This window comes from Necator americanus, chromosome II (assembly GCF_031761385.1).
Source record: "Necator americanus strain Aroian chromosome II, whole genome shotgun sequence".
Lineage (NCBI taxonomy): Eukaryota > Metazoa > Nematoda > Chromadorea > Rhabditida > Ancylostomatidae > Necator > Necator americanus.
In genome coordinates, this window is record NC_087372.1 from 22,798,962 (window position 1) to 22,824,189 (window position 25,228).

Sequence of the window (25,228 nt, forward strand, 5' to 3'; positions counted from 1 at the left end):
GTCATCGCCCACCTCAGCACGATTATGACAAAAGACCAATTCAAACAAATCCACTGCAGATGAGGGAATTTATATCAGTAGAATTTATACAGAAGAAGAGAATTTATATCATATCAGTATATCAGGCTCTAGAAATCGAGCACCCACTGACATTACCACACGACAAGAAGGAAGTTGAAACATTTCAAAAGGACTTGCAGCAATACAGAGGAAGATCACGGCCTTCATTAGCTCACTACTGACGACTGAAATGTAAAAAAAAAACTTGGCCGCAGAAGAACAAAAGGATAACTCCGCATCGTGATTCCAAACTGTAATAGATGGAACTGACTTTGGAGCCTATCATGGCAAGTGAAATAATCCATAGAAACTTACTGCCTATAACATCGCACTCTCAGTGTTGGATGTGTGAGTGCCTCAATGGATAGTGTCATAAAAAATTGAGCACATCATCTGTCGAGTGTTTCGTTTAAAGTCATCACCCCACGAATCTGAAGTGGTGTAGGTGATTCCGTCCATTTCTTCCTAATTGCCGTAAAAAACGGCCCGGAAGATGCGGCGCCGCACAAGGCTGGCGCGCTCCAGTCGAACTCCCTGTAGAAAAAAGTGCACCAGAACGCCTGAAGCCATATCTTCCGGTCCGTTTTTTACGGCAATTAGGAAGAAATGAACGGAACCACCCCCCTTTCTATAGTCTCCCATCCCGTATACGAATACTCCACTTGAAATCCGTGCCAACTCAGATTCGTGGAGTGATGCCTTTAACCGAAGTTCCAAAATCATCATCAACCGGAACTTTTTGGTTTCATTTGTGTGGTTCACGAATGCATTACAGTTTGCGAAGCGCGCTAATGGTTCAGAAAAAAGGTAGATGAGCTTGGAAATGCTAGAAACACAACAGGCCAGATAAGTCCTTAGTCATCGATCTTCCTACCTGACTCGAAACCTCTTTGATTTCGTTGATGGGTTAAATGCAGAAGTGGTCTTAGCGCATCTTTGCTGAATGCCTTTCTCGTAGCTGCCGTTGTTCTTCAGCACACAGCTAGGCAATAGAACTCATCCACGAGTTCGATCGGTTGTCCGTCCAGCCTGATTCTCGTTCGAGGTCTCGAAGAGATCAACATCTGTTTGCATTTATCAGGGCGCAGACGTAGCCTGTAGGCTGCAGACAGTTTCGATACAAAGTTGACAACATGTTGAAGTACAATAACCGTAACAATGGTGAGCATACTGTTAACTAATTTTGTAGCGTTCTTTGTTTTGGAGGAAATATGAAGAAAGAAAGACCAGGTGGTTCCGCTCGTCTTCCTGAATCGCTGCAAGCAGCTGGCCCCTGAATGCTGTTTTGTACGATGCCTTCTATTGCAGCGCGCCACTCTTGCACGCATAGCGCCCCTTACTGCCTATCGGGGCAGTCCGAAATGATTTTCGAGGAATCGCAGGGCAAAGGCGGCGCAAGAGCTGGAGCGTTGCAATAGATGGCGTCGTACAAAACAACATTCTGGAGGCGGCTGTTTGCAGTGATGCAGAGAGAAATGAGCGGAACCACCCCTGTCTCCATAATCCACGACCTCGTATACGCATACTCCACCTGAAATCTGCACCACCTCAGATTCGTGGTATGGTGCCTTTAGCTTACGAAGACAAATGGCTAGAGCTACTTTTGAGCATTGCTCTTTCTCTATACGAAGCATCAATCTCAACCATGGGGCCTTGCCGTCGGAGTAAATGCAAAGGAAAAAAGACGGTGTCGAAAATGCTCTATTTTGTCCTCTCGATACTACACTTTAGTGTTTGCAAAAACGCAGGAATTCGAAAGAAAAAAATAGAATTCGAAAAGAAGAATGGAGAGGGATTGCAGAGTGGAGAATTCTCCTTCGAATGGCGTGCAACATTTTTGAAAAACCCCATTTCTATGTGTATTTTTCACTTAAAGAATGCGCTCGTGGCTTTTTGCTCAATCCAGAGGTTGCTGAAATCATCATATCCAACCACTGTAAAATCAAGATGCTCGTCGGATTATACCAGTAAGCCGTCAGCGTTCAAGCCCGGTTACGCTCCGCTATGAAGTGGCATTTAGTGTTGATCAATCACACGCGTTGCGTTGCGTTATGCGTTAAAGCATTCGATTCCAATTCAAAATCGTTTGAGGTTTATAAAGGTGTATACACCGACGACGCCATCTATTGCAACGCTCCAGCTCTTGCGCCGCCTCCGCCCTGCGATTCCTCGAAAATCATTTCGGACTGCCCCGATAGGCAGTAAGGGATGCTATGCGTGCAAGAGTGGCGCGCTGCAATAGAAGGCATCGTACAAAACAGCATTCAGGGGCCGGCTGCTTGCAGCGATTCAGGGAGATGAGCGGGACCACCTGATCTTCATGATCTACGATCCCGTATATCGATACTCCACCTGAAATCCGTACCACCCCAGATTCGTGGTATGCTGCCTCTAAAACATGGAATTTCGACGTCGAAAACGGATCATACACCGGTCCACCGAATTGTCATAAGTTGAGTGAAGATTTCTTTCTTCATATTTCCTCCAAAACAAAGAACGCTACAAAATTAGTTAACAGTATGCTCACCATTGTTACGGTTATTGTACGAAACTTCAACATGTTGTCAACTTTGTATCGAAACTGTCTGCAGCCTATAGACTACGTCTGCGCCCTGATAAATGCAAGTAGATGTTGATCTCTTCGAGACCTCGAAAGAGAATAAGGCTGGACGGACAACCGATCGAACTCGTGGATGAGTTCTATTGCCTGGCTGTGTGCTGAAGAACAACGGCAGCTACAAGAAAGGCATTCAGCAAAGATGCGCTAGGACCACTTCTGCATTTAACCCATCAACGAAATGCCTGTGCTCGACCAACATCATCGACGAAGTCAAGCTGCGAGTCAGCCTATCCGCCCCATCATGATGTACGAATTGGAGACTTGGGCAGCACCGTTTACGGTAACGGAGAGGCTTAAACCCACGGGAATTGTACGGAGAACCCATGTGCTGTGGCAGGGGATGAAAAATGGAAGACATCAACATCTTGCACTGCTATCGAAAGTGGCTACAGAACATTGTCTTCGCTACTTTGTTCATATGCTAAGGAGACCAGCACATCGATTGGTTCAGTAAGTTCTGAGGAGTTTGCCGGATTCAAGCTGGAAGATGCCACCTCACCGAAGCTCTGGACTGATATAGTGAAATCTGAGTGGTCTGGAAAGAAAGAAAACAATGAAATCAATATCAGGAATTCTCTATCGAATGCTGTGCAACGTTGGAAATAATTCTCATTTCTAAGTGCGTTTTTTCACATTGGAAAAAAAACGCTCATGACTTATTTCTGAACTCAATACCTCATGAAGGAATCAGATTGTACTTCATCCTAGTAAAAGTACAATATTCCGTACATCACCAACTGTATATTGCAGCAACATAAGCTTTCACTTTATTGTAGAAGCTCAAAAGCAAAAAATGTTGATACTATATCATTTATTGGTTGACAGAACTGCTGCAGTTAACTGAATGAAATGTCCATATCATCCGGAACCATATCTTCGGTTACTCCCATGGCACTTAAATCTTCCTTCACTCTGCTAAGGTAATCAGGGTCCGGGTACCCATAGCTGAAGAGATTAGTCCGGAAAATATCATAACGTATGACAACGTATGTATGAACTCCACCTGCTCCAACAAATTAAATTCAAGCTTTAAAGGCATCACCTCACGTAGTAGACTGTGGGGAAGAGGGTGATTCCGTTCGTTCCGGAGTCGTCCGTTTACACTGATACAGGGAGAGATGAAGTACCCTCTTCACCACAACCACAACCTACGACCCCGTGTAGGCATTACCCGCCTGAATCCCGTACCACCCCAGATTCGTGGAATGATGCCTTTAAGTGTTTAAGTGATGATGTTGTGGCAAGAAAATTCTACTAACTGTAATGGTCCTCCGCTTATGTTAGTCTTGTGATGAATGTTATTCCACACTACAGTGTTTTTTGCACCAGTTGTCAACGAATCTCCAACCTGAATAGTTTTCAACCATGATAGTGCCAAAATATGTGCAGAAAATGTAAGAGGAGCATAATACTACCACTACGGGCAAACTAAAAAAAAGTAGATAAAATGATTACAGAGAAGCTGTGAAGATAAGGAAATGAAGAAAAAGTGGATGAGAGGTGTGCGGTATTTTCAAGCCTCGTGTACTACAACTTAGTTCAACCCATTTTAAACTTTGTACGAGAAAAAAGGTTCAGACATTTTGTTGAAGATCTCGCTGAACAATTTAATGGAGGTCAAATTGGAAAAAGATCCTGCGGCCATGCATTTTCAAGCCCAAGAGTGCGACAAATACAGGAAGAAGAATAGCGCATGAACAAAGTAGAGAAGAAAGTAACGAAATACCTATGAGAATTTAGCTAGCAAATGACACTCACCGTGAATATTAAACGTCGATCAAACGCAAATTTCAGCAACCGCAGTACCTAAATTAGTGCTGTAGAGACATGAATCAGCCCATTATCAGATGGTAGCATCAATGTCACTGTTGCACAGAATCCTAGATCAACAGTCTATCAAAGAGAAATATCCAAAATCTAATATTCAGCTTTTTCTAGAAAAACGTCTTGAGATGCTGCTGCGGGCGATTATAGCGATTGCCAAAACCAATCTTTATGAATTTCCAATAAAGTTCCTATCCTTCGTGTTTCTGTGCCTGCAAAGGTCATATCTGCTTACTTCGATTGTTAATTCATACAGATCACGATCGTTTTCATTGCTTCAGTAAATTCGTTCTGAATGTGTTTCAGGATTAATCAAGACTGCATTCGATATTTCTTTTATATTGCAAACTGATTGGCAAAAACCACACAAAAGAAACTGAACAGAAGAAGTAGGAAAAGTGGGTCTATTCACGGAACGGAATAAGATTAATATTGACTTCCAATATTACAGGAGATTGACACTAACACTAACACTGCATACAAGAAAGCTACCTTTCCTTGTTCACCCATCCAGTTCAAACATCCTTCATTCTGTAAAGTTCGCAGAGGCCAGCTGTTCTGAACTTGGCGTTATCATAATTTCAAGAACAAAGCGCATTATTACTTGGAATTATTCAGAGTGGCAATATTTAATATCCTCATCCTCCCATTATCACGCTGTGGAAAAGCACTCCACTCCTTATCTTTTAACGCTCACATTTGTCGTGTCGACGCATTTCCGTCAACCTATATAATCTCTTTTCAGCTATAATTTGCATTCTCTCCCGCCACTCTGCAAGCGTGCGCAGAAACGAAAATTTCCGCAATTTATATAGCAAGCCATGGTCACTGAACATGGTGATACACTCCGTTCATGCGTTCACGTGACCAAACGGTTAATTTCTTGAAAATAGTAGTAGTGCGTTTTCCCAAACAACATTTTGAATAATACGCGATTTAGGAAATACATAAACATCGGAAAAATTAGAGAAAAAAGCAGAAGTTCTATGCAAAAACACCTTGGTACCCTCTGAGGTTCCTGGTACATACGCCCTTCTGAACGTTCCTTTGTACGGTTTCCCTGGCCTTATATGGGTTTCCTGCAAAGGAATAAAAGATGGGATTAGGTTAAGAAGTCAGGCTAGTGCTCAGCACCCACATCTTGGATTCCATTCGGAACATTATAAGTGATCTCATAAACAAAACCACAGTCTTCGTGACCTTAAAAACAGAATATTTTGAAAATAATGGTGACGCTCCTCATGCAAGAAATGAGAGTTCTAAACCACATCCTCATGAGAAACTTCCTCATTACTCACCATTTCGCCAGATGCACTAAATCCGATTCATAATGGTGCAGTGTAGGAGGCGGAACATTTAGAAAAAGCACGTGCGTGTCGTTATGCCGTTAAGCTTGTATATCTACTTCTTTTCTTTCTTTCTTGTTATTTGAAGCGTTGCAAATTTGAACCGATCTTGATGCAACGAAATTTTTGCATTATACCTGGCAATTTGATATGTTTGACTTTCGTGATACTCATCCGGGCCTCAGAGGGTTGGTTACCCAGCGGTAGTTCCAAGTACCGTAGACACAGAGGACATCTTTTTTTCGTGCTCGGATTTCTCAAAAACTCCTATAACGCAGCATATCTGAAGAAAATGTGGAGTACTAGAAATGATAATACTTACCTCCAAACAGGATTTGTGAAACTGATGTGCGCAGGGCAGCTCAGACACCTCACCAGATTCAAACAACGGACACAAACAAATAACACAGTCGTCTTCTAGAAGCTAAAAAAGCAAATGCTAGCACACTTTCATAGAACAAAACCATGCAAAAGTAGGATTAGGAATATGCGTTAATCACTTCCGGGAACTTACGCACATACTTACTCACTTAAGCAAAAAAGAATTTTTTCCTTTTTTCCTCGGTTGAAAAAAGAGATAAAAGGAGAAAAAGAGATATTTGTAACCACAACAACTGCACTTACATTGGTAGGCGGCTTCGCGAAACTTTCGAAGTCACTTCCACGTTCATTCGCACTGCTCATGCTCTCTAGAATTCAATCAAAAGAAAACTTTGGTTGTTTCTCCTGTTTACGAACTGATAATGATGATCACCTACCAAATTTAGCTTGCATCTGCGCAATAAATTGTTGCACCACATTCTCTTTCACATCAATGAAAACAACTAGCTATAAAACATGTTTTGTAATAGAATTCAACTTCCATACAGATCAAAACTGTACCTGAATGCTGCCAAGAGTTTCAATAGCGGTTTGATGAAGAACTTCACAAGCTTTCAAACAGCTAGCATGTGCACTGTTACCAATAAGTCCTAAACAAACGGTGATAAAACTATCACAGCTGTTTCATCGGTTCAAAGTCACAATAACCAAAGTTGAAATGACGCTGCGGTGACTGTATGGCGTGGAAGTTTTTTTAAGCACAAAGGAATAAATAGCGAAATAATTCCACAGCTTCTAATAAAATAAACCATTTCAAGCAATTATCCAAAAACAAAAAGAGCTCTGTAGAAGCACAGACACACGTACCAAATAGATGAGATCTTCCATTCTACGCTAAATTATAGTCGGGTCAAAACATGAAGCACGGTGCAGTTGCGTAAGCGGCTGCACTCCAAGCAACGCAGTGGAGATAACGGTTGGAATCGAGGAGGGACCATTGCGGACTGCAACTGTGGGGCGGGCTGTGGGTCTCCACTCGATCCTAACCGCTACGCTCCACCGCACTGCTTCGAGCGCAGCCGCTTGCGGAACTACCCTGTGCTTCATATCGTTTGGGCCCTACTATATATGAGGAGAAGTTATATTCGAGTCACATGAATGTCACATGACATGGATCACGAGTGTAGTTGCGGTGCATTTGCGTAAGCGCTAGAAACGGCGCGGTAGACGCAGCAGTTGGAATAGAGCTGGTACCGTCGCAAACTGCAGCGGTGGCTGGTGCCAGCAAGGGCTTCACCACGCTCCTAGCCGCTACGCTCCACCGAAGCGCCTCGAGAGAAGACCTGTACGCAATTGCGTACGTGTTTCATGTCGCCTTGACCCTACTATAGTGTGAGAAAAACAACGAAATGGGTACGTTGAGTTCCTTTTTTCATGAGAACCAATGTGAACCAAAAGTGGAATGCTAACTTCCTTTCTGGTGGGATTCTAAGGCTTTCAAGAATGTCAGCAGAGTGGAAGGCGATGGTCTTCACATGCTCAGTAGGCGAAAAACATTGGGAAAATACCCAGTGTCTCTAAGTGTGGCAATTCATGTAAGCATATAGTAAGGTCAAGACGACATGAAACACAGGGAGCTGGCTGGTGGAGCTGGCTGTTGGGGCTTAGTTGGGACCATCACGATCAGCAGCGAAGAATGATGCTAGCAAGAGTCCTCCTCGATCCTAGCCGCTGCGCTTACGGAACTGCATAGCACTTCATAACCCGACTACATATTTGAGGAGCAGAAAAACAAACCACATCCTAGTCCAGGAACTGCTACGGACTTGCACCCACGAGATGCAGCTTCTCGAAATATGTTTCTGTACGCGTGCTCAAGATGATACACGTCAGGATGAACGACGAGAAAAACATAATTCGCTGACAACTGCAAATCACGTATTGGAATACGATGAACGCGTAATTAATGAAACCAGAAAAAAAATAGAAGGTCCTAGATGACATATTTCGCCAGAGATGTGAGGAATGTTTCTAGTTTCTCCCTAGAATTAAAATTCGAACCTTTGATTTTGATGTATCTACGACAAGAATTTCTCCTCGACTCAGCCAACTGGTAAGGCTTCCTCGCGCATTTTCATAGGCAGACTAGAACCATAATTGCATGAATGCCGTAATACGAGAAATGTTGAAGAAGAAAGAGAAGAGAAGAAAAGAGCGACTAATCTGTGTCCGGAAAAATAAATTGATCCTGCATATCTCCACGTTTTCAACATACTGCCACACAAACAGAATGGTGGTGAGAGATAGCAGACCTAGCCTCCTGACTCAGACCTATTGAACGGCCAGCACAGAGCAGAAACAACTAAGCAACCTTGTAAGAGCCTGTTCCACAAGCTTTAGCCAGTGCGTTCCAAACAGGCCTCGAATGTTCCAACGTGCTCCCAACACTAACACAGATCACATCCACTTTCTCCTCAGTTATATTTCCCTAAAGAAATGAACATGAACATATCCACTTTATTCAAAAGAATTACAGCATCAGAACTCCTTTCTTAAATCTTTAAAAACATTAGGAGTGTAATAATCAGGAAAGAGACTGCTGCATCCATGTACGCGATATTTCTTTTCTCAAATACATCTCTCAAACCAATTAGGAAAACCATATTCTTTCAACTGATTGCATTAGGAACGATCAAAATGGTTTTCAAAATGCATTACAGACGCGTTGAAAAATCTTGATTTGTTGTGTAGTGACTCTGGAACAGATTTGACCGAACGATTTTAGTGAAAATACCTCGAAACCCTATCAAAAAGTTTTGATTTACGATTAGATACAGTGGAATCCCTTTAAATGAGTTGAAAGACTGTATACAGATCAGACTTCTACGTCACTGTGTAACATTACTGATGGCAAATTAAGGAAATTTATCGCTGATTGTCTCACTCAGACAGAGCAGCACGGAGCGCAGCCCAAAAATCGCAACCCCACCTATACTCAGGTAAAAACGACATGGAGCATGGTGCAGTTGCGTAAGCGGCTGCGCTCGAAGCGGCGACGTGGGAATGGCAGCTGGAATCGAGGTGGGACCATGGCGAACTGCAACGATGGATGGCGCCAGCAAAGGTCCCTCCTCGACGCTAGCCTCCACGTACCACCGCGCCGCTTCCAGCGCAGCCAAATACGCAACTGCACCTTACTTCACATCGTTTTGACTATACTATACTTGATTTTAGATTAACATTCGCTCGTTTCATCATCGTTGCCCAAACGTACCAGTTATCTTATGTTTTTTTCCTTTTTCCAAGTGTCCTCCCAACCACTGAAAACGACCGTACCTCAGTCATCACTCTTTCGGTAATCTCGTCACTGGACATTTCTTGCAACAGCTATAGTGCTGCATTCTCTCAAGTGGTCAATGTTGCGTGGCCTCGTTCTTATGTGCAGCGTATCACGAAATTGAAGTAGCGTGGAAACCTTATGAGAAATAGAAGTGTGTGTGTGGTTACGATTAGCCTGCCGTAGATTAAAAATATGAGCGTGGCCGCGCCCACTTTCTTCTAATTATTCTAAAAACGGGGTAGGATACAGCGCTCGTTCTTATGAGGTAAACTGGAACGCGCCACCTTTCTGCAGCCTCCGAATCCACGTGAGAGCGGCAGAAAACTGATGAATTCTCCTTAGCAGCCAATTCAAGTAAAACCGAAGAATAGGCTGCTGAGCGACTACAAAGATGGCGTGTTCTAGAATATCTCGTACGAACAAACGCAAAGATTCTGTGGAAAGCACATACCACAACTTCCAGCGTAACTAGAGATAGCTCGGTTTGCAATCTAGGACCAGTACCTAATGAGATGCATAAAGGAATTCCGAACCATTCCATTTTGTTTTCTTTTCTACACAAACAAGTAAAGGAAAAAAAAACTCTGTGTATATGTATGCAAAAAAACACGGCTAGCCAATCAAACGGACAGTCAATCAATACCTTTTTAAATTCGCCATGGACACGATCGATCGATATGGCAGTACTATCACTCAACCCCGCTCTTATTTCTGGAAGTAAATAAATAAATCCTAGATTTATTTGATTTATCCTCTATATTATCCGTTATCCTAAATAACTCAATCAGTCGGGGCCCTACGCCTGCGCATTAGTCTTAGAGGATCTACGTAGATCGAGAAGCCAAACCTCGATCTACAGCTCGCAGCTCGCATAGAACCCAGACATTCGTCCCTGTTCCATATCCCGCGAGAACTTGTGCTTGAACTGCCTACCGACACCGAGTGACTCGAGTACCTCAGGTCAACCTTTATCCGGCAGTTCAGCGTAGCGAAACGGAGAGCTGTTAAAATGGTTCCACGCTCCCTCTGAGTATTTCAACAATTTATGATGAACTCTGGCGATGTCGTGAACATCAGCACCTTGATGCAGTATTACTGGATAAAATCCGCAATGCAACTGCGTGAGTTATGTAGCTCGCAAATAGCCAAACGCATACTCAAATGAATGATTTCGTGTGGTCTTTGTCAAATATTCTCTAAAATCGCCGTATATAAGCTCGAATCAACACGAATCCAGCATTCATTTGCTAAATGGAAAACAGCTGCTACTTTCTTAACTCTTCGTAATTTCTAAGCCCAAGGAAGAATTTATAGAAAGTATTGCTAATCATGAATTGCCAATGAAGAGGCGGCCATGACCTTAGGTTGCCGTTGCGACCTTCCTGGGTGCCTCCCAACTCTTTTCTCCGCCAGAAGCGCAAAACGATAAGTTTACTTCTCTTCACTTACATAGCTTGGGAAAATGTAGTTGGGAGTGGGCGCTCAGTGGCCCCTTACTTCTGAACTATCTATCTTACTTTTACCCTTAGTAACTTTAGCTTGCACAGACCCTATAGGACTAATGTTTAGGTCTTAGAGCCCCGACTGATTTAGTTATTTGCTTCCAGAAATAAGGCCGCCACTGAGTGCCCCCACTACACCACCACACTCTACACCATAGCTCACCAATTTCACAACGACTTTCACCGTCCCTTCGGAAATTCCCGGCGGTCCTACTGTGAACTCCCGCATTGATCTGAACATGAAAATATTGCACTGACTGATAGTGGAATTATTCTTACCTTATTTCTGCAACCCTTTAAACTGGTTAGAAACGAGAGTTACGAGGTAGCAAACGTCGCCTAACTTGGAAGAACCAATAGCACAACTAAAGCGTTGAATAGAATGTAGATAGTTTCGCTCACAACCACACCAAATTTGACGAAAATATCCGCGAAAACAGTAGCTCTGTGCGGGAGAATTATATAGTGTTTTATGTGCATTCGGGACAGTACAACAGGCCAAAATAATATTTTATAATTTTGATTTCCACATCTTTTATATACTCGGCTATCTGTCAAGTCAGTTTTTTCCTCTGTTATTTTTTGGTTTGTGTGTAGCGCTGACACCGATAAGAAGATCTGCATAAGGTCTGGAAGTAATCATATGTAAAATGAACGATAAACGCCAAAAGTCAAAAATGATAAGGAAGGAAAAGTGCATAGCCATGACCAACGAGGTGGGTCTGTATCAAACCCTTTGCGGATTTCGATCTAAGGGTCTGCGGGCTGCATCCTAATTGGTATTAGCTGAGCGATTTCATCTCGCGAAGGTCCGCTCATATCACCGCAACGCGGATACTAAAATAAACACTGTGATTTGGGTTTTCTGTTTTCGATTACCGATGTAGCATCGTAGGGAATGATGACTTGTGGAGGATGAGGCATTTAAGAGGATATATTACAAATGATCTGTCTTTCCAGTCCCTGACGAAGGTGACAACGCCGAATCGTTAGCTGTAATAAAGTTTGCTAACAATCTTGGCTCTTGCTTCAATTTGACAATCGATAAGTTGCAATATCACCATACTTCTTTCCTCTCAGGATAGTAACACATCTGCTTTCTCAATTTAGACCATTACTTCCAGTCATTTTCAGTATTTCGGTGTTATTGGGATTCCGAAGCTGCGGCTTTGGAAAAAAGGTAGGTGACAAAAACTCAATAAATTATTAAAGTCATATTTTTAGCGGATTATCCTTACCAGAACATTTAGAAACTCCAGAAGGCAAGGTTTCACCGAACCTAAGAAGATAGCGCACAGACAACAACAAATTCGTACAATCGTTTAGAGGTAGCGTATCACGAAATTGAGGTGGTATGCAAATCCAAGGAAAACGAGTTCAGCTTGCGTGGAAGACCTCGCTACGAGACGAAACGAGATATCCTTGTGCACGCGCCGCATTCAGATGAGAGCGGTCAAAAACTGATCGCTTCCGCAGCTGCACCGAGTTGTTTTTACCCGACTATTTGATCTGAACAACCAGTACGACTATAGAAGGCGAGGAATGGGCATAGACAACGATGCCGTCGTCTATCAATACCTTGAAATCAGTTAACCAGCTGGCAATTGCTGCATTTCGCAAGTCTGTTGTATGACTCTTTTAGAGATGTAGATGTTCTAAAGGATCTACATTAAAAAAAAACACTAGTACATAGTTGAGAAGAAAGTCGACAGGTCATTAGAAATTTGTTTATTGGTTTATATATCAAGATAGCTACGAGGAAGCACTTTTCTTTACGGATTTCTATCTTCAAAATGGAATAAGTGAAGCAAACAAAGACTAAAAATTGAAATTACTTTTGGAAATTAGGATGTTTTGTTGGATGTTAGCAACTAATCACTTATTGACAAAAACTGATTGCTGACAAAATGCAACTGATACCATCGCAAAAAAACGGTTTATGAGCATAGAGTCTAAGAGAGATGGGTTTTGGAGTTCTTCAAGCTTCCTTCATCTCTCTAGCTCTTTAATTAAATGCTAATAAATGAAAGACGGTTCTTAAGTTCTTCTTCGGTTCTTTCCTACGAAATCAGTTGGTAAACAATGTAAAACCAACGAATGGGTTGCTGAGGATATCTGAGTCGTGGGGTTGGAGTACTACATCAATTTCGTGATGAACTGTCCTTAAATCTTTCACCGCATTTGCAATTGGCGTATAGAGAATCCCAAGAAGACAAGTTTACTGAGCCTAAAAAAAAAATCCTTTTGTTATTTTATTGGTTTATATAACAAGATGGCTACAAGGAAGCACTTTTCTTCACGGATTTTTACTTTCAAAATGGAGTAAGTGAAGCAAATATCAAAAAACGTTCATTCAATACATATATGTATAGTACATCAAGCTGAGCTGAGCTGTATCAGATATGTGATTAGAATTCTTGCAACCGGAGAATTATGGCGTTTTGTCAACAATAAAAGCCGTATGTTACGCCTCTATGGTCAAATCTGCAAATTCAACATTGTTGAAACAACACGAACACCCAAAAAGACTCGAAGTCTGTTTTCCTTGCTTCAAAACCGGAAGCTTATGTACGCAAAAAGGAAAAGACATTATGGAACCCTACTGTTACAATCGATTGTATTTGCAAGCATCTAAAATCTGCTATCTCTAAACAACGTTCAACCAAGTGCTTCAGCATTATTTCATCTGAACGAGCATTGCAGAAGGGTGTTCCAAGTAGAATTTCCACCTAAACAAAAAAGAACAAGTGAATCGAAACAAACAGAGAGCAGTAAGTCATTCAAAAACCGGATACAGTTCATGCAGAAGCTCTAACCTGTTACTGAAACGTGCCATGGTAGCACCATCAACCACGCGGTGGTCCGCAGCCCATGAAACTTTGAATATGTTCGTAGGTACAAGCTGAAACTAGAAATAGTTACTTATTACTCACTCACTAACACTAATTGAAAGTAGTGCTTCCTTTAAACCCGCTCACATTATCGTGCTTATCATATCGAGGGAGCTTTTCGATTTTGCCTAAAGCACCAATAGCAACTTGGGGAGGGAAAATAACAGGGCTAACGTAAGTCCCACCGATCTGAAAAACTGATGGCAATAGAGAAAGCAAGTAGCTCACAACTGCAAGTAATATGTACCGTTCCGATATTGCTGATAGTGAAAGTCCCACCAAGAAGATCCTCACGTGAAATTTTTTCGCGTTTTCCATCTTCCTGGAGTCTTTGGAGTTCTGTAGCGATTTCGAAGATAGACCTTAAGGAAATGAGATGAATGGCACCAGAGGAAGAATATCACAACTCTTGAGACCAAAATATAGATATTAAGACTGTGATCTCCAAATGTATAATACAAAGTGAATCTGCATATCTGCATGTGAGAAGAGAACAACTTTGCAGTTGATGTGAACAATTCAACGTTCGATCATAGGTACGTCGATAAAAAATTGAAATCCAGCTCAAGAGCAGCAACGAGTCCTCTGTGACAGTAGAACAACTAATAATTTAAATGAATAGGACTTTAAATTCTACTAAAGACTTCAAAGATAACACAACAGTACAAGTAAACATTCATGAACGACTTCTTAGTCTACCCGGTGAAAACTAACGAGGGACACAGATAAAAAACATTACTGGGCGACTAAATTAGAGTTTCTCCCAAATTGTACAATTAGTAACTGCTGCAAAGATGTTAGCGTACAGAATTTGAATTACAATCGAACGATAAACATAAACAATAGAAAGGCCCAACCTCTGCTCGCAGTTCTTTATATTAGGAACAACGAGACCACCTGGGGTATCCATAGCAAGGCAGATGTTATGGGATGCCTAAATGAATTAATCTCTCAAGTTGTTTCTGAATAACCAATGAGATCCAGAAGAGAAAATAGTAAAGCGTTAGCAAAGGTTCACCTTGTGGATGACATTTTCTAGTTTTTCATCAACGAATGCGTTCAGCGATGGGAACTCGAGAAGTGCCAGTGAAGCAGCCTTTAAAACTACTTGCAATGACAGAACCATTTTAGACAACTATGCATTCTTAAAAACGTTTTGAATAATCAAACCTTGATAAAGAAAGGCATATAACTTAGTTTGACTCCTCGTTCGGATGCCATTTCTTTGAGTTCGTTCCGAATAGAAATAAGCCTATCCGCGCAAACCTTTAAGAGAAGAAGTGAAACGCAAAGTAAAGTAATAAACAGCAATGCTTGTAAATCTACAATTTATGTTCATAATTAAATAGTCTTGTATCAGCTGCATTAATATGGGAAGTGCTGGCGTTGAAAAAAAAAAACGTACTGAATTTTAATGAGCTGTGTACGAGGTTGTTAACTGAGTTTATTGAGTTTCGGCAAGTCACGTTCGCCCTACAATCTCGATCATTAAAATAGCAAGTCGACCAAGTGCCTACCTTGGGGGAGCGCAGTAGTGACCGCTAGCTGATCGGGAGAATAATTCGGATGTCGCTTTCAAATTAGAAAGCCGTCCAAGACATGACGCGAGTTCCTTCGTGACCGAGAGCCATTTTTCTTTGCTATTCATCTTGGGATTTTCAACCGTTACTCAAAATGCTTCTAGACAATTTTGATCCATCCTTTTCGTTTTAAGAACTAGTTGATGTTTCAAATCTTTTGGTGGGACTTCGACAACCAAAACAAAACTGTCTAAGCTTGCTATCCTCGACAACGTCTAATAGCAGAGCTCACTTCATCGGATGTATAAGCGGAGCAGGAAGGTAACTATCCTCTCGACTTTTCCCAGTTGGGTTGGCAATATCTCGATTTCTGCCTTGTTGCAGATTTTCCGATGTTGTATCAATTATAAAGCACAATCTTCCGAGCCAGAGTCAATGATTTTTTCTCTTTTCTCTTTTTCCCATTGTCTTTTTTTCCCCAACCACCCAAAAAACTTTTCTCCCCCGGGGAAAAAAAAAAAAAAAAGTTTTTTTTTAAAAAAAAAAAAAAAAAAAAAAAGTAAACGAAGATGTTTATGCTACCAGGGTCGCGATATCATTTCGTTTGGTGCATACTGTTCCTGATGGCGATCTTTACAAAATGGCAAAGCAATTATCGTTGCACCAAGGACGAAGGACGAAGTTCTAAAACAAGTGTTTCAATTTTGGCAATGAACTAAATACAGTCGCATCAAAACGACATGCAGCAGGTAGCACGACATGGACATGGTGGACCATCCCGAACTGCAGCAATGAACGATGGTAGCAGGGTTCCTTACTCTATCCTTACGCCCCACCGTAGCGATTGGGATGCAACCGCCTACGCAACCGTACTGTGCGTGCTTCATGTCCTTTTGACTCTACTGTAGCTAAGGTGGGAACCACAACCATCAACTGAGAAATTAGAAATCCATTATATACATAAATATCTACTATATAATAACGGGCTTATTCTGTCACGTGTGTCTGTGTGTGTGTGTGTGTGTGTGTCAGTCACGAAATTCAAAATGAGGGGTGCGACGGGTCCACCGGCGTCGAGTTAATGCCTCGAAGCTAGGAAGCTATAAAATGAGGTGCGACGGGTCCAAGACGTCGGATACCTATAGAAGGGGTCGCGAGGTATCATGTCGTTTGGTGCCTATAGGATAGCTTAGAAGGGGGGTCCATCGGCGCCAGATAGCCTTTAGAAGGGGGGGCAAGGGTCCAACGGCGCCAGTTAGCCTTAGAAGGGGGTGCGACGGGTCCAAGACGTCGGATACCTATAGAAGGACAGAAGCCTTAGAAGGGGTGCGACGGGTCCATCGGCGCCAGAAAACGTGGAAGTGGTTCAACGGGTCTTTCGGCGCCAGATAGCCTTAGTTGAGGGGGGGACGGGTCATCGGCGCCAGATAGCCTTAGAAGGGGGCGACGGGTCCAAGACGTCGGATACCTATAAGAAGGGGTGCGACGGGTCCATCGGCGCCAGATAGCCTTAGAAGGGGGTGCGACGGGTCCATCGGCGCCAGATAGCCTTAGGAGGGGGTGCGACGGGTCCATCGGCGCCAGATAGCTTTAGGAGGGGGTGCGACGGGTCCATCGGCGCCAGATAGCCTTAGAAGGGGGTGCGACGGGTCCATCGGCGCCAGATAGCCTTAGAAGGGGGTGCGACGGGTCCATCGGCGCCAGATAGCCTTAGAAGGGGGTGCGACGGGTCCCACGACGTCGGATACCTATAGGAGGTGCGACGGGTCCACAGCGTCGGATTGCTATAGAAGGGGGTGCGACGGGTCCACCGGCCCCAAATACCTATAGAAGGGGGTGCGACGGGTCCAATGGCGTAGAGTTGGTGCACCGATGATAGATACCTTTAGAAGGGGGTGTGACGGGTCCAATGGCGTCGAGTTGGTGTGCCGGCGTCGTAAAGCTAGGGACGTTGTAAAAGTTTTATAGTTGTAACCACTTTCGGCGTTGCGCTCCACCTACTCGGCTCCGCTGTTCCTCAGAAACTGGATATACACGTTCAAACAGCTGCTTAAATAGTAGCACGCTGTTTATGTGATCTGACGTAGAACGTTATCTTTATCAGTTGTATAAAGTCTTTCACGTCATTTTGTGCTTAAACATAGTTCATTGATAACTCTTGGAGGGAAACAGGAGGATAACCCAAATTTCGAGTAATACTTTCCAATTGTGTCTACATTGTATTGGTATCGACGGAATGTTCCAAGCTGAAGTTCGAATGTTCTCCAAATGTAGAGCTGACGCGTTTAGAACGAAAACTATAAAATATTTCGCCTTTAGTTCTAATATAAAAAAGGAATAAAGATTGTTGGAGACTCAGAAGTCCTATTTCATAGAAAATGGCTCTAATATTAATTTCCGTTGATCAGTCAAGGCGAGCGAAGCAAACACCACAGAAAGTCTGAAGTCCGGCTTTAGCCGGACGTTCAGACTGGTATAATATATAATGCTAGCCAGCAATACATGAGAAGAGAAAAAAAAATTCAAATCCACAATTAGGTTGGCGTCTTGCTGTTTCAGGAACACACATGGGAATTATATCAACAGACTCTCTGAGTGATCCTTGCAACTCCCATTTGTTGCTAATAGTGGCTTTACCGAGGGACCTATATCGAACTTCATGTAGAACATAACTGATCTTGCGCAGAACCGACCGCAAGAGAAATAGGATGCGATGAGAGAAGGTAAGATCCAATTCCAAAAGTGATAGCACATTCTCATAAAGCTGAAACCTTCCTAACACAGTCATCCTAGAAATACTTGAGGCAGGCTGTGACAGTTGTTTTGATGGTAGAAGCACCTACGAACAATTTGAAACACTAGCTAGTTCGACACTATTTGTGCAATACAAAACTGCATTAAATGCCCTATAGGCAGTACAAGTATGCAACAGATCAAGTGTAATATACCCTACCTATTGCACAAACTACGGTGACGAATATATTGGCATGTTGGCGAAACAGCGCGACCACGATCGTCATGCATTCCTATCAAAGGAAGTCATACGTATTGATACCTTTATGCGCCCATGGAACGCAAAAGCACGACGGAGCCAGTTTTGAAGAGGGCGTTAAAATATCGGTGCAGTAAATTAAAACGGTGGCTCGAAAATCGCCAGAATTATTTTGGATTCACTGCAAAAATTTTAGGAAGAATCCTTGAAAGAATGTCACTCGATTGCGCGAGAATTGGCATCATAAATCGGATGGTTCTTGTGATTTTAATACTATCCAGACCGTTTGTCCTCATGGTCGATCAGACAGCGGTCACTACTAAGCTCCTCCAATCTAAATCGAGAATTTGGTGTAGTCGATATGTTTGTGATCGAAAAGTAGGCTAAGGGTTCTACCTGTCTAGTAATGGAGATATTTCGTCGCTCTAAAATTGCGAATCTGAAGAATGCGACTTCCTGAATAGGCGGCCAATAAAGTCAATTAACAACCTTTTATATGGCTCATAAAAAATCAATGCATCAATTTATCATGCATCGGAAGGTTTATCGAAAGTTAAATATGTAGTTAAATGTATGTATATGTGTATATGTATGTATATATGCAGTTAAATACGAACTGTTTGAAATTAATGAGTGTTCCCTCACCGTCACCCTCTTCCCCACAATCTACGACCCCGTATAGGCATTACCCGCCTGAAACCCGCACCACCCGATTCGTGGGGTGATGAATTTAACTGGTATGCACTATAAGTATGCCGCACAAGTTACCTTAAGAAGTTAATTAGGAGTTACCCAACACAAAACACTTTGTATGTATCGACATCGTCGTTGAATGTGGCAAGAATTGTGGAGAAAGAATCAATTACTGACATAAAAATACTGTTTGAAACTACCTCTCTCAAGGAATTATCTTGGGATTCTATCTTCTTATTCTCATCACATTATCTTAGGAAAATAATCGAAAAGTAAAAAGGATTCGCAGAAATTTTGGTGATAGAAAGAAGCACAGCTTGTCTTAGAACTCCTACCACACAAAAAAAAGTTGAGATGAGCTGTTATTATGTTACCGTTGTTATGGAAAAAAGTTATTAACTAGCCTCGTCATCATATCCAAAATGCGGTATTTTCAGTGCATCCGTCATCGTTTTGATCATTGCGCGTGTGTAACCACGAATAGGCACAGTGCGGTCTTCTTTTAGTGGTGCATACTGAACAAGAGGTCATTTTAGTGAAAAATGTCGAAGAACGGGAACAGAACATGTGGTCGCAGAAAACATACAATGAAGCCAAAACGACATGACGGCGGTGCAGTCTCATAAGCGCTTGCGCTTGAAGCAATGCGGTGGAGAAAAGCGGCTAAAATCGAGGAAGGACGTTCCTTGTTCCATACTTCGTTGAAGTTCCCGATGGTTCCAGCTCGATTCCAGCCGCTTTCTCCACCGCACCGCTTCGATGGCAACAGCTTGCGTAATTGCACCGTGCTTCACGTCGTATACCTCTTTCAGTGCTGGGCGAGCGTCAAACGCTGGTGATGACCGTATGTTCGTGCTGCCCGGGAAATAATCTATAAAAGAAAAGTGTCCAAATGTGGAAAACTTCATGGCAGAATATTGGCTTTTATCAGAATGTGACTTGCCTTCTGTGACTTGGCCGAGGAACTTCAAGACGTCTTCTTTCAACACACGACCATCTTTGCCTGTGCCTTTTACATTCCTCAGATCTACCTGGAAATCAAATAAGTTAAGCAGCTGAAGAAGCCTTCGCTAGCAGCTGATTTAGAGAACTAAATCGAAGTAACCTTGTTTTCTACTGCAACTCTGCGAACAGCTGGCGTCGCTAGAACTTTCCCGGCTGTGACTTGCTGCGCCTCAACAGTTGCTGAAGGAGTTGGCGGTATCTTGGCTGGTTCCACGGACGTTTGAGGAGTTGGCGGTGTCTTAGCCGGCTCAGACTTCATCACGTCTGCTGCAGTTTCTGTAAAAGAAACGATAAATCTTGAGCAAGACAATGGGCGAAAGAGCAGATATTTTTACTGCAGGTCCTAAAATCATTGCTGAATGTTAATGTTAAACACATCACATTAAGCAAATGTTGATGAAATGACGACAGATACATAAGTATTATAGCAGCCCGCACGACAGATCCTCAAATTATTTTCAACCGAATAATCTTGTAAATCGATCATGAGCATTGCGATCGTTGTTTTACCAAACAATATCTCAACACTAGACCACAAAAAAAAGAATATCTTCTCAATCTTTGGTATCAACATCACTGAAATTTGTGCCTTTGGATAATTTTAGGTCATTGAGCCAGGTGAACAGTGTATCGAAAGAGCAAGAGTTTTAAAAAGTGATGGAGCTACTTCAGTGTATCAGAAATCAAATGAAGCATTTTTGGAAGAACTGAGTCCACCCAAAAAAGAATTTCAGGTCTAGCAAGGTAACGTGCTCGATTCCATAAAAACGTGTCATTTCAGAAATTAAGGTTTCTCCGACAAATTATATAGCGTACGTTGTGCCGGTCCAACAAAAAGTAGCATAGAGACCACTTCAAAATTATTCTCTTGCAAGTTGGCTACTAGTTCTTTTATTACTCTAATAAACCGATAAAAACTTAGTTCAGATGAAATGTGTATGATATTTGAACCATATTATGATTATTAGCAAAGTTCTACTAGGTCTCCGCAGAAAATGGAGAAGAACCAGTAAGTCGAGAAAATCAGCAGTTGCGAGCAAGGTCTTCTATCACATCCAGTTTATTACTGTTATTTGTTCTAGAATTTGAAAAAACAGCATATTTACTTCGCATTTTGAGTACATCACACAACGCCTTGAACTTAGTAAAACATTCTTAGATGACTGATGATGTTTTACTAATAAAAAAGGGCATAAATAGTAATGAGTATCTGAAATCTCTAAAAAAACGATGGTCAGGTGCAAAGTTTTTTTGAATCACATTTGTGATCAGCATATGCAAAAACCCCCGGTGGCAAGGTTTTCCTGCTTCTAGGCAAAAGTGGTCTTAGATAAACAAGATCGATCTAAACAATGAAAGGATCAATACCATCGTACAAAAGTGCTGTATAACTGTGCCCTTCTCAAAGTGTCTCTGCACAAACCTTGGTTGGATTTATTGTGACTGCTGATATTTGTATACGGAATGTACATACAAAAAAAAAACCGTTCTGCTTTATGCATACAGATTTTCAGACTTTGTACTGACTGACTGTGGCTTCTGCCTTGCACTTCCGCCAATATACGGACTAATTGTTGTCAGCGAGCACGAGAATTTCCAGCACTATTCAACCGCAGCTATAATGTACGCTGTACTTGCAAGGAGTTCAAAGGGAATATCGCAACTTCTCTCATTTCATTCCGTCCTTGTAAATTAGAGTAAGTTGACATCTCAAAATCGTTCGATAAAGAATCAAGCAAAGACATGGAAAGTACAAAATTTCAATTTTTTGTATTTATTCATCGCGTCCTAGACAACTTTTCTCAGAATTCACACTAAACACTCGACAAAACAATTGACAATCGGACACTCTCAGCGGTGATCGGAATCACGCATCATTCAACCATTTTGTCTCGCAAGAACATTCCGTCCTGAACGCTGTGTGCCACATTTCATTTATGAGATCTACCATTACTTTACCATATTCTCATATTCTCTGTACCCATAACACTAATGTCGGTGTGTTTTAAGACTACTACAAAATATAATGCGATCGCTGATACAAATAGAGTGCTACGAAATCAACGTGCGTCATTAGTACTAGGTGGTATTTTATTTCCTTATTCTGAATATGAACCACTGCCTATTTTAATTTTTGTCACTAACATTCAATATTACATTCGGCTACTTGAAATTAGCGTGTCACGAAATCGTCGATTTTAGGATCTCTCCGTTAATAGACAAGAGTAGGAGTATAGTTCACAAGAATGAGGGTGACCACACTCAATTCCCTCAAATATCCCAGGAAAAGAAGTGTGAAAGCAGCTTTGTTAGATCCTGTCACCCCAATAATAACTTAATACGCGATAGAACATAGGCAACAAGGATAATGCAAGGCTCTCTCAAGGTTTGTATTATCAAACAATGAACTTACTATGAATTTTGAATTCCCTGGGAATTCAGCATCATGTTCTCGAGCTACACTGTACCTATCTATCCGTGGAGAGATCTCAACATCGTAAATTTCGCGATACATGCCTTCAAAGGCATCATACCACTAATCTGAGATGGTGAGAGAATCTGCAGGAAAAGCTAGAGATGGAGTCGCAGATTGCAAGATAGGAATGATTCCTCTCATCTCTCTCTAATCGCTCCTCTATCTCTCGAAAAACGGCGTGGGAACCTCTTTATTTCTTGCAAGGTACGTTAGAACACGTCTCTGTGTATACGTTTCGGTCCCCTTACTAGCATACTCATTGGTAGCCAGTAGCCTACTTATTGGTTTTATTTGAAGAGGCTGGTGAGAAAACAAGAGTGATCTTCGACCAATCGCGCTTGGTTGCGGGCGTGCACAGGGGTTGCGCGCTGCAACTGACATCCTTTAAAAAAAAACGTCGTCTTTCATGCCGTTTCTTACGACGATCAAGGAGAGATGAGCACAACCGCCTCTGATCCCGCAATCTACAATCCTAACTGTAGATTTTTCCGCGGATTCCTTCACCACGTCAGATTTGTGGTATGCTGCCTTTAAGGTGCAGTTATACTCGTGATGAAGAAACAACAGTATGTATCTAGCGTTGCACTGGATGCAACGAGAAACGCCACAGCATCTTAAGTGTAATGCAGTGTTAAACCCTTTACACAAGCTAGACTTTGAAGTGAAAGTCCAATGTTCAAAAATCGCTTACCCTCTTGTTCGTTGTGGATATCGGCTAATCTGATGCATGGCAACTAGCCAGTGTTATTTTGGTCGTCTTAATGAATGAATAGACTTTGGATACAAGGATATGCAGAAGGGGAGCTCTTCACCCCATTATTTTAATCACAGTTCTTAAATGCATCATCAAAGAGAAGATATCTATGCTAAGTGATTGACAATGAAGTATCTACATCAACAATACTTGCAGTTGGAGGTCGCTTGGCTCATTTCATCAACAAACAAGAACTATTTTCATCCTAGAAAATCAGAAAATCTCAATTATCTCGTTTCAATGAAAGCTTAGGCATCCTCATGTGATAGAAAAAATGGTGAAGATGCATCTCACCGCCTAAACATGATCTCTGTGGCAACGAAGACTGTATTCTGAAATTTTCCCCTAGAGTTAGTGTGTGATGTCTCATAAGTCAGAGTGCATCAAGTATTAGGCCACAACAGAAACTCATGGAGATATATGAACAAATACAGTAAATATCAACTAATCTGCGCAGTTCCAAATCAGCCGATCCTTACAAATCTGTTTCGCAGAAGCGTCCTTTTCAAGACGTAAGAAGAATTTTGAAGTAATAGTCCATTTACCGCATTTGCAGGAATTTGATAGGACATAATTACAGCAGAACCTCTCAGTAGATTCCCCGAATCCCTAGGGAAATTAATGGATGCTCCTAACTACTTAAGATAGCTATCTATGACGAGCAGGTCGATAGTTAGGATTATATCGCCCAAGAAACTACAAGAGTAGGCTAACCTAACATAAGAGAGAGAGAACAAATGCAAAAAAATCATGACAAAGATTGAGAGAGCAAACCTTTCGCGGCTTCTTCTTCAGTTACTCCCTCTGCAACTTCAATTTCGACTAGAGGTTGACCCACTCGAGCTACATCATCTACATTAAAATGTCTGAAAGTGCAGTGCTAGCTACATAACGATACGAGAGCGGGCAAAAAAAAATAGTACGACACATAAAGCGTATCTAGCAAAAACACTCACAACTTCTTGATTACACCATCATAACGACTTGTAATAGTGACGGCTGCTTTATCACTTTGAACCTCACATAAGTTGTCAAACTGCGAAACTGTATCACCGACCTTCACATGCCTGAAAAGAAATCCTAAAGGTTCTTAAAGTCAGGAATAATGAACAGTTACCATTCTTTTATTTGCACTTCCGCTATTCCTTCACCGATATCGGAAAGTTTGAACTGAATGATGGGAAGGTAGGCGGCTAAAAATGAAGTTACTCTAGAAAAATGAGGAAACGACAAGTAACAGTGCCGAAAGAGACTAAGCCAGAAACCTTGAGAATAAGTTCAGTTTTCCAGTTGTTGTTCATCAATTTAACGAAACCTAATGCCGATTTTAAGAAAAAAAGACAATCAAAGAATAGTTATATAAGTACATACCTCTACATAAATGGATCCTACGAAAATTAGCATTATTAATTAATCTTCCGGGTATTCGAAGAAATCGAGCAGCTAGCATCTCCTATTACAAATACTAGCACTACGTCTGCAATAGGAAAAAAAATCCCAGCAAGTGTGAGGATAAAATCTAAAAAAAACAAACGAGCACCAACAGAAGCAGTAAATCTGCAGAAGAACGATGCGTAATGGTCGTGCCACAGAAATGACGAGTAGAGAAAAGAAGACTTCCTTCTCAGATATAACCAGATACAACCAGTTTAGCGGGGAGTGATGGAATAATAACTTTGGAAGAAATTGTGCACAACAAATCAATTACAAAATGAAACTGTGACAACAAAGTACGAGAAGTTTTATGAAGTTAATCCTACAAAATTGCCTGTCGCAATTACAGTGCACTTCTCCTAATTGACGTGATCTCACCGTAACGAACAGCGCGAGTTGCGGCCCGAGGTGCCTGGTGGGCGCAGCTGATACGTGCACTTGGCCGCTCCA

The 25,228-nt window shown here is 41.9% G+C and overlaps 3 protein-coding genes across 6 annotated transcripts; 1 reads left to right on the forward strand and 2 right to left on the reverse strand.

The window, feature by feature from the left end:
* Nucleotides 1-2,858: 2,858 nt before the first annotated feature.
* RB195_019075 (uncharacterized protein) lies at nucleotides 2,859-3,502 on the forward strand (the record flags this gene model as incomplete). Of its 2 annotated transcripts, XM_064186771.1 has the most annotated exons (2): nucleotides 2,859-3,130; nucleotides 3,457-3,502. In XM_064186771.1, the coding sequence occupies 2 exons, from the start codon at nucleotides 2,859-2,861 to the stop codon at nucleotides 3,500-3,502; spliced, it is 318 nt and encodes a 105-aa protein (XP_064042652.1). The 2 variants fall into 2 exon arrangements, with proteins under 2 accessions (XP_064042652.1, XP_064042653.1); XM_064186772.1 differs by lacking the exon at nucleotides 3,457-3,502 and having other exon boundaries at nucleotides 2,859-3,134.
* A 14-nt stretch (nucleotides 3,503-3,516) lies between these two features.
* On the reverse strand, nucleotides 3,517-11,903 carry RB195_019076 (uncharacterized protein; the record flags this gene model as incomplete). Of its 3 annotated transcripts, none has more annotated exons than XM_064186774.1 (16): nucleotides 3,517-3,625; nucleotides 3,940-4,028; nucleotides 4,439-4,486; nucleotides 5,503-5,583; nucleotides 5,643-5,704; nucleotides 5,988-6,117; nucleotides 6,173-6,274; nucleotides 6,475-6,539; nucleotides 6,609-6,678; nucleotides 6,733-6,821; nucleotides 7,969-8,098; nucleotides 8,233-8,316; nucleotides 8,543-8,659; nucleotides 11,177-11,246; nucleotides 11,293-11,307; nucleotides 11,893-11,903. In XM_064186774.1, the coding sequence occupies 16 exons, from the start codon at nucleotides 11,901-11,903 to the stop codon at nucleotides 3,517-3,519; spliced, it is 1,272 nt and encodes a 423-aa protein (XP_064042654.1). The 3 variants fall into 3 exon arrangements, with proteins under 3 accessions (XP_064042654.1, XP_064042655.1, XP_013301383.2); XM_064186773.1 differs by having other exon boundaries at nucleotides 11,307-11,378; XM_013445929.2 differs by lacking the exons at nucleotides 11,293-11,307; nucleotides 11,893-11,903 and having other exon boundaries at nucleotides 11,177-11,254.
* Nucleotides 11,904-13,690: 1,787 nt separating this feature from the next.
* Nucleotides 13,691-24,794, reverse strand: RB195_019077 (uncharacterized protein; the record flags this gene model as incomplete). Its single annotated transcript, XM_064186775.1, has 15 exons — nucleotides 13,691-13,742; nucleotides 13,830-13,915; nucleotides 13,992-14,093; nucleotides 14,152-14,266; nucleotides 14,762-14,838; nucleotides 14,923-15,000; nucleotides 15,075-15,170; nucleotides 19,514-19,624; nucleotides 19,913-19,980; nucleotides 20,053-20,140; nucleotides 20,215-20,390; nucleotides 24,119-24,210; nucleotides 24,301-24,411; nucleotides 24,462-24,537; nucleotides 24,716-24,794. 15 exons carry the CDS (start codon nucleotides 24,792-24,794, stop codon nucleotides 13,691-13,693), a joined length of 1,407 nt encoding a protein of 468 aa, XP_064042656.1.
* Nucleotides 24,795-25,228: the final 434 nt, after the last annotated feature.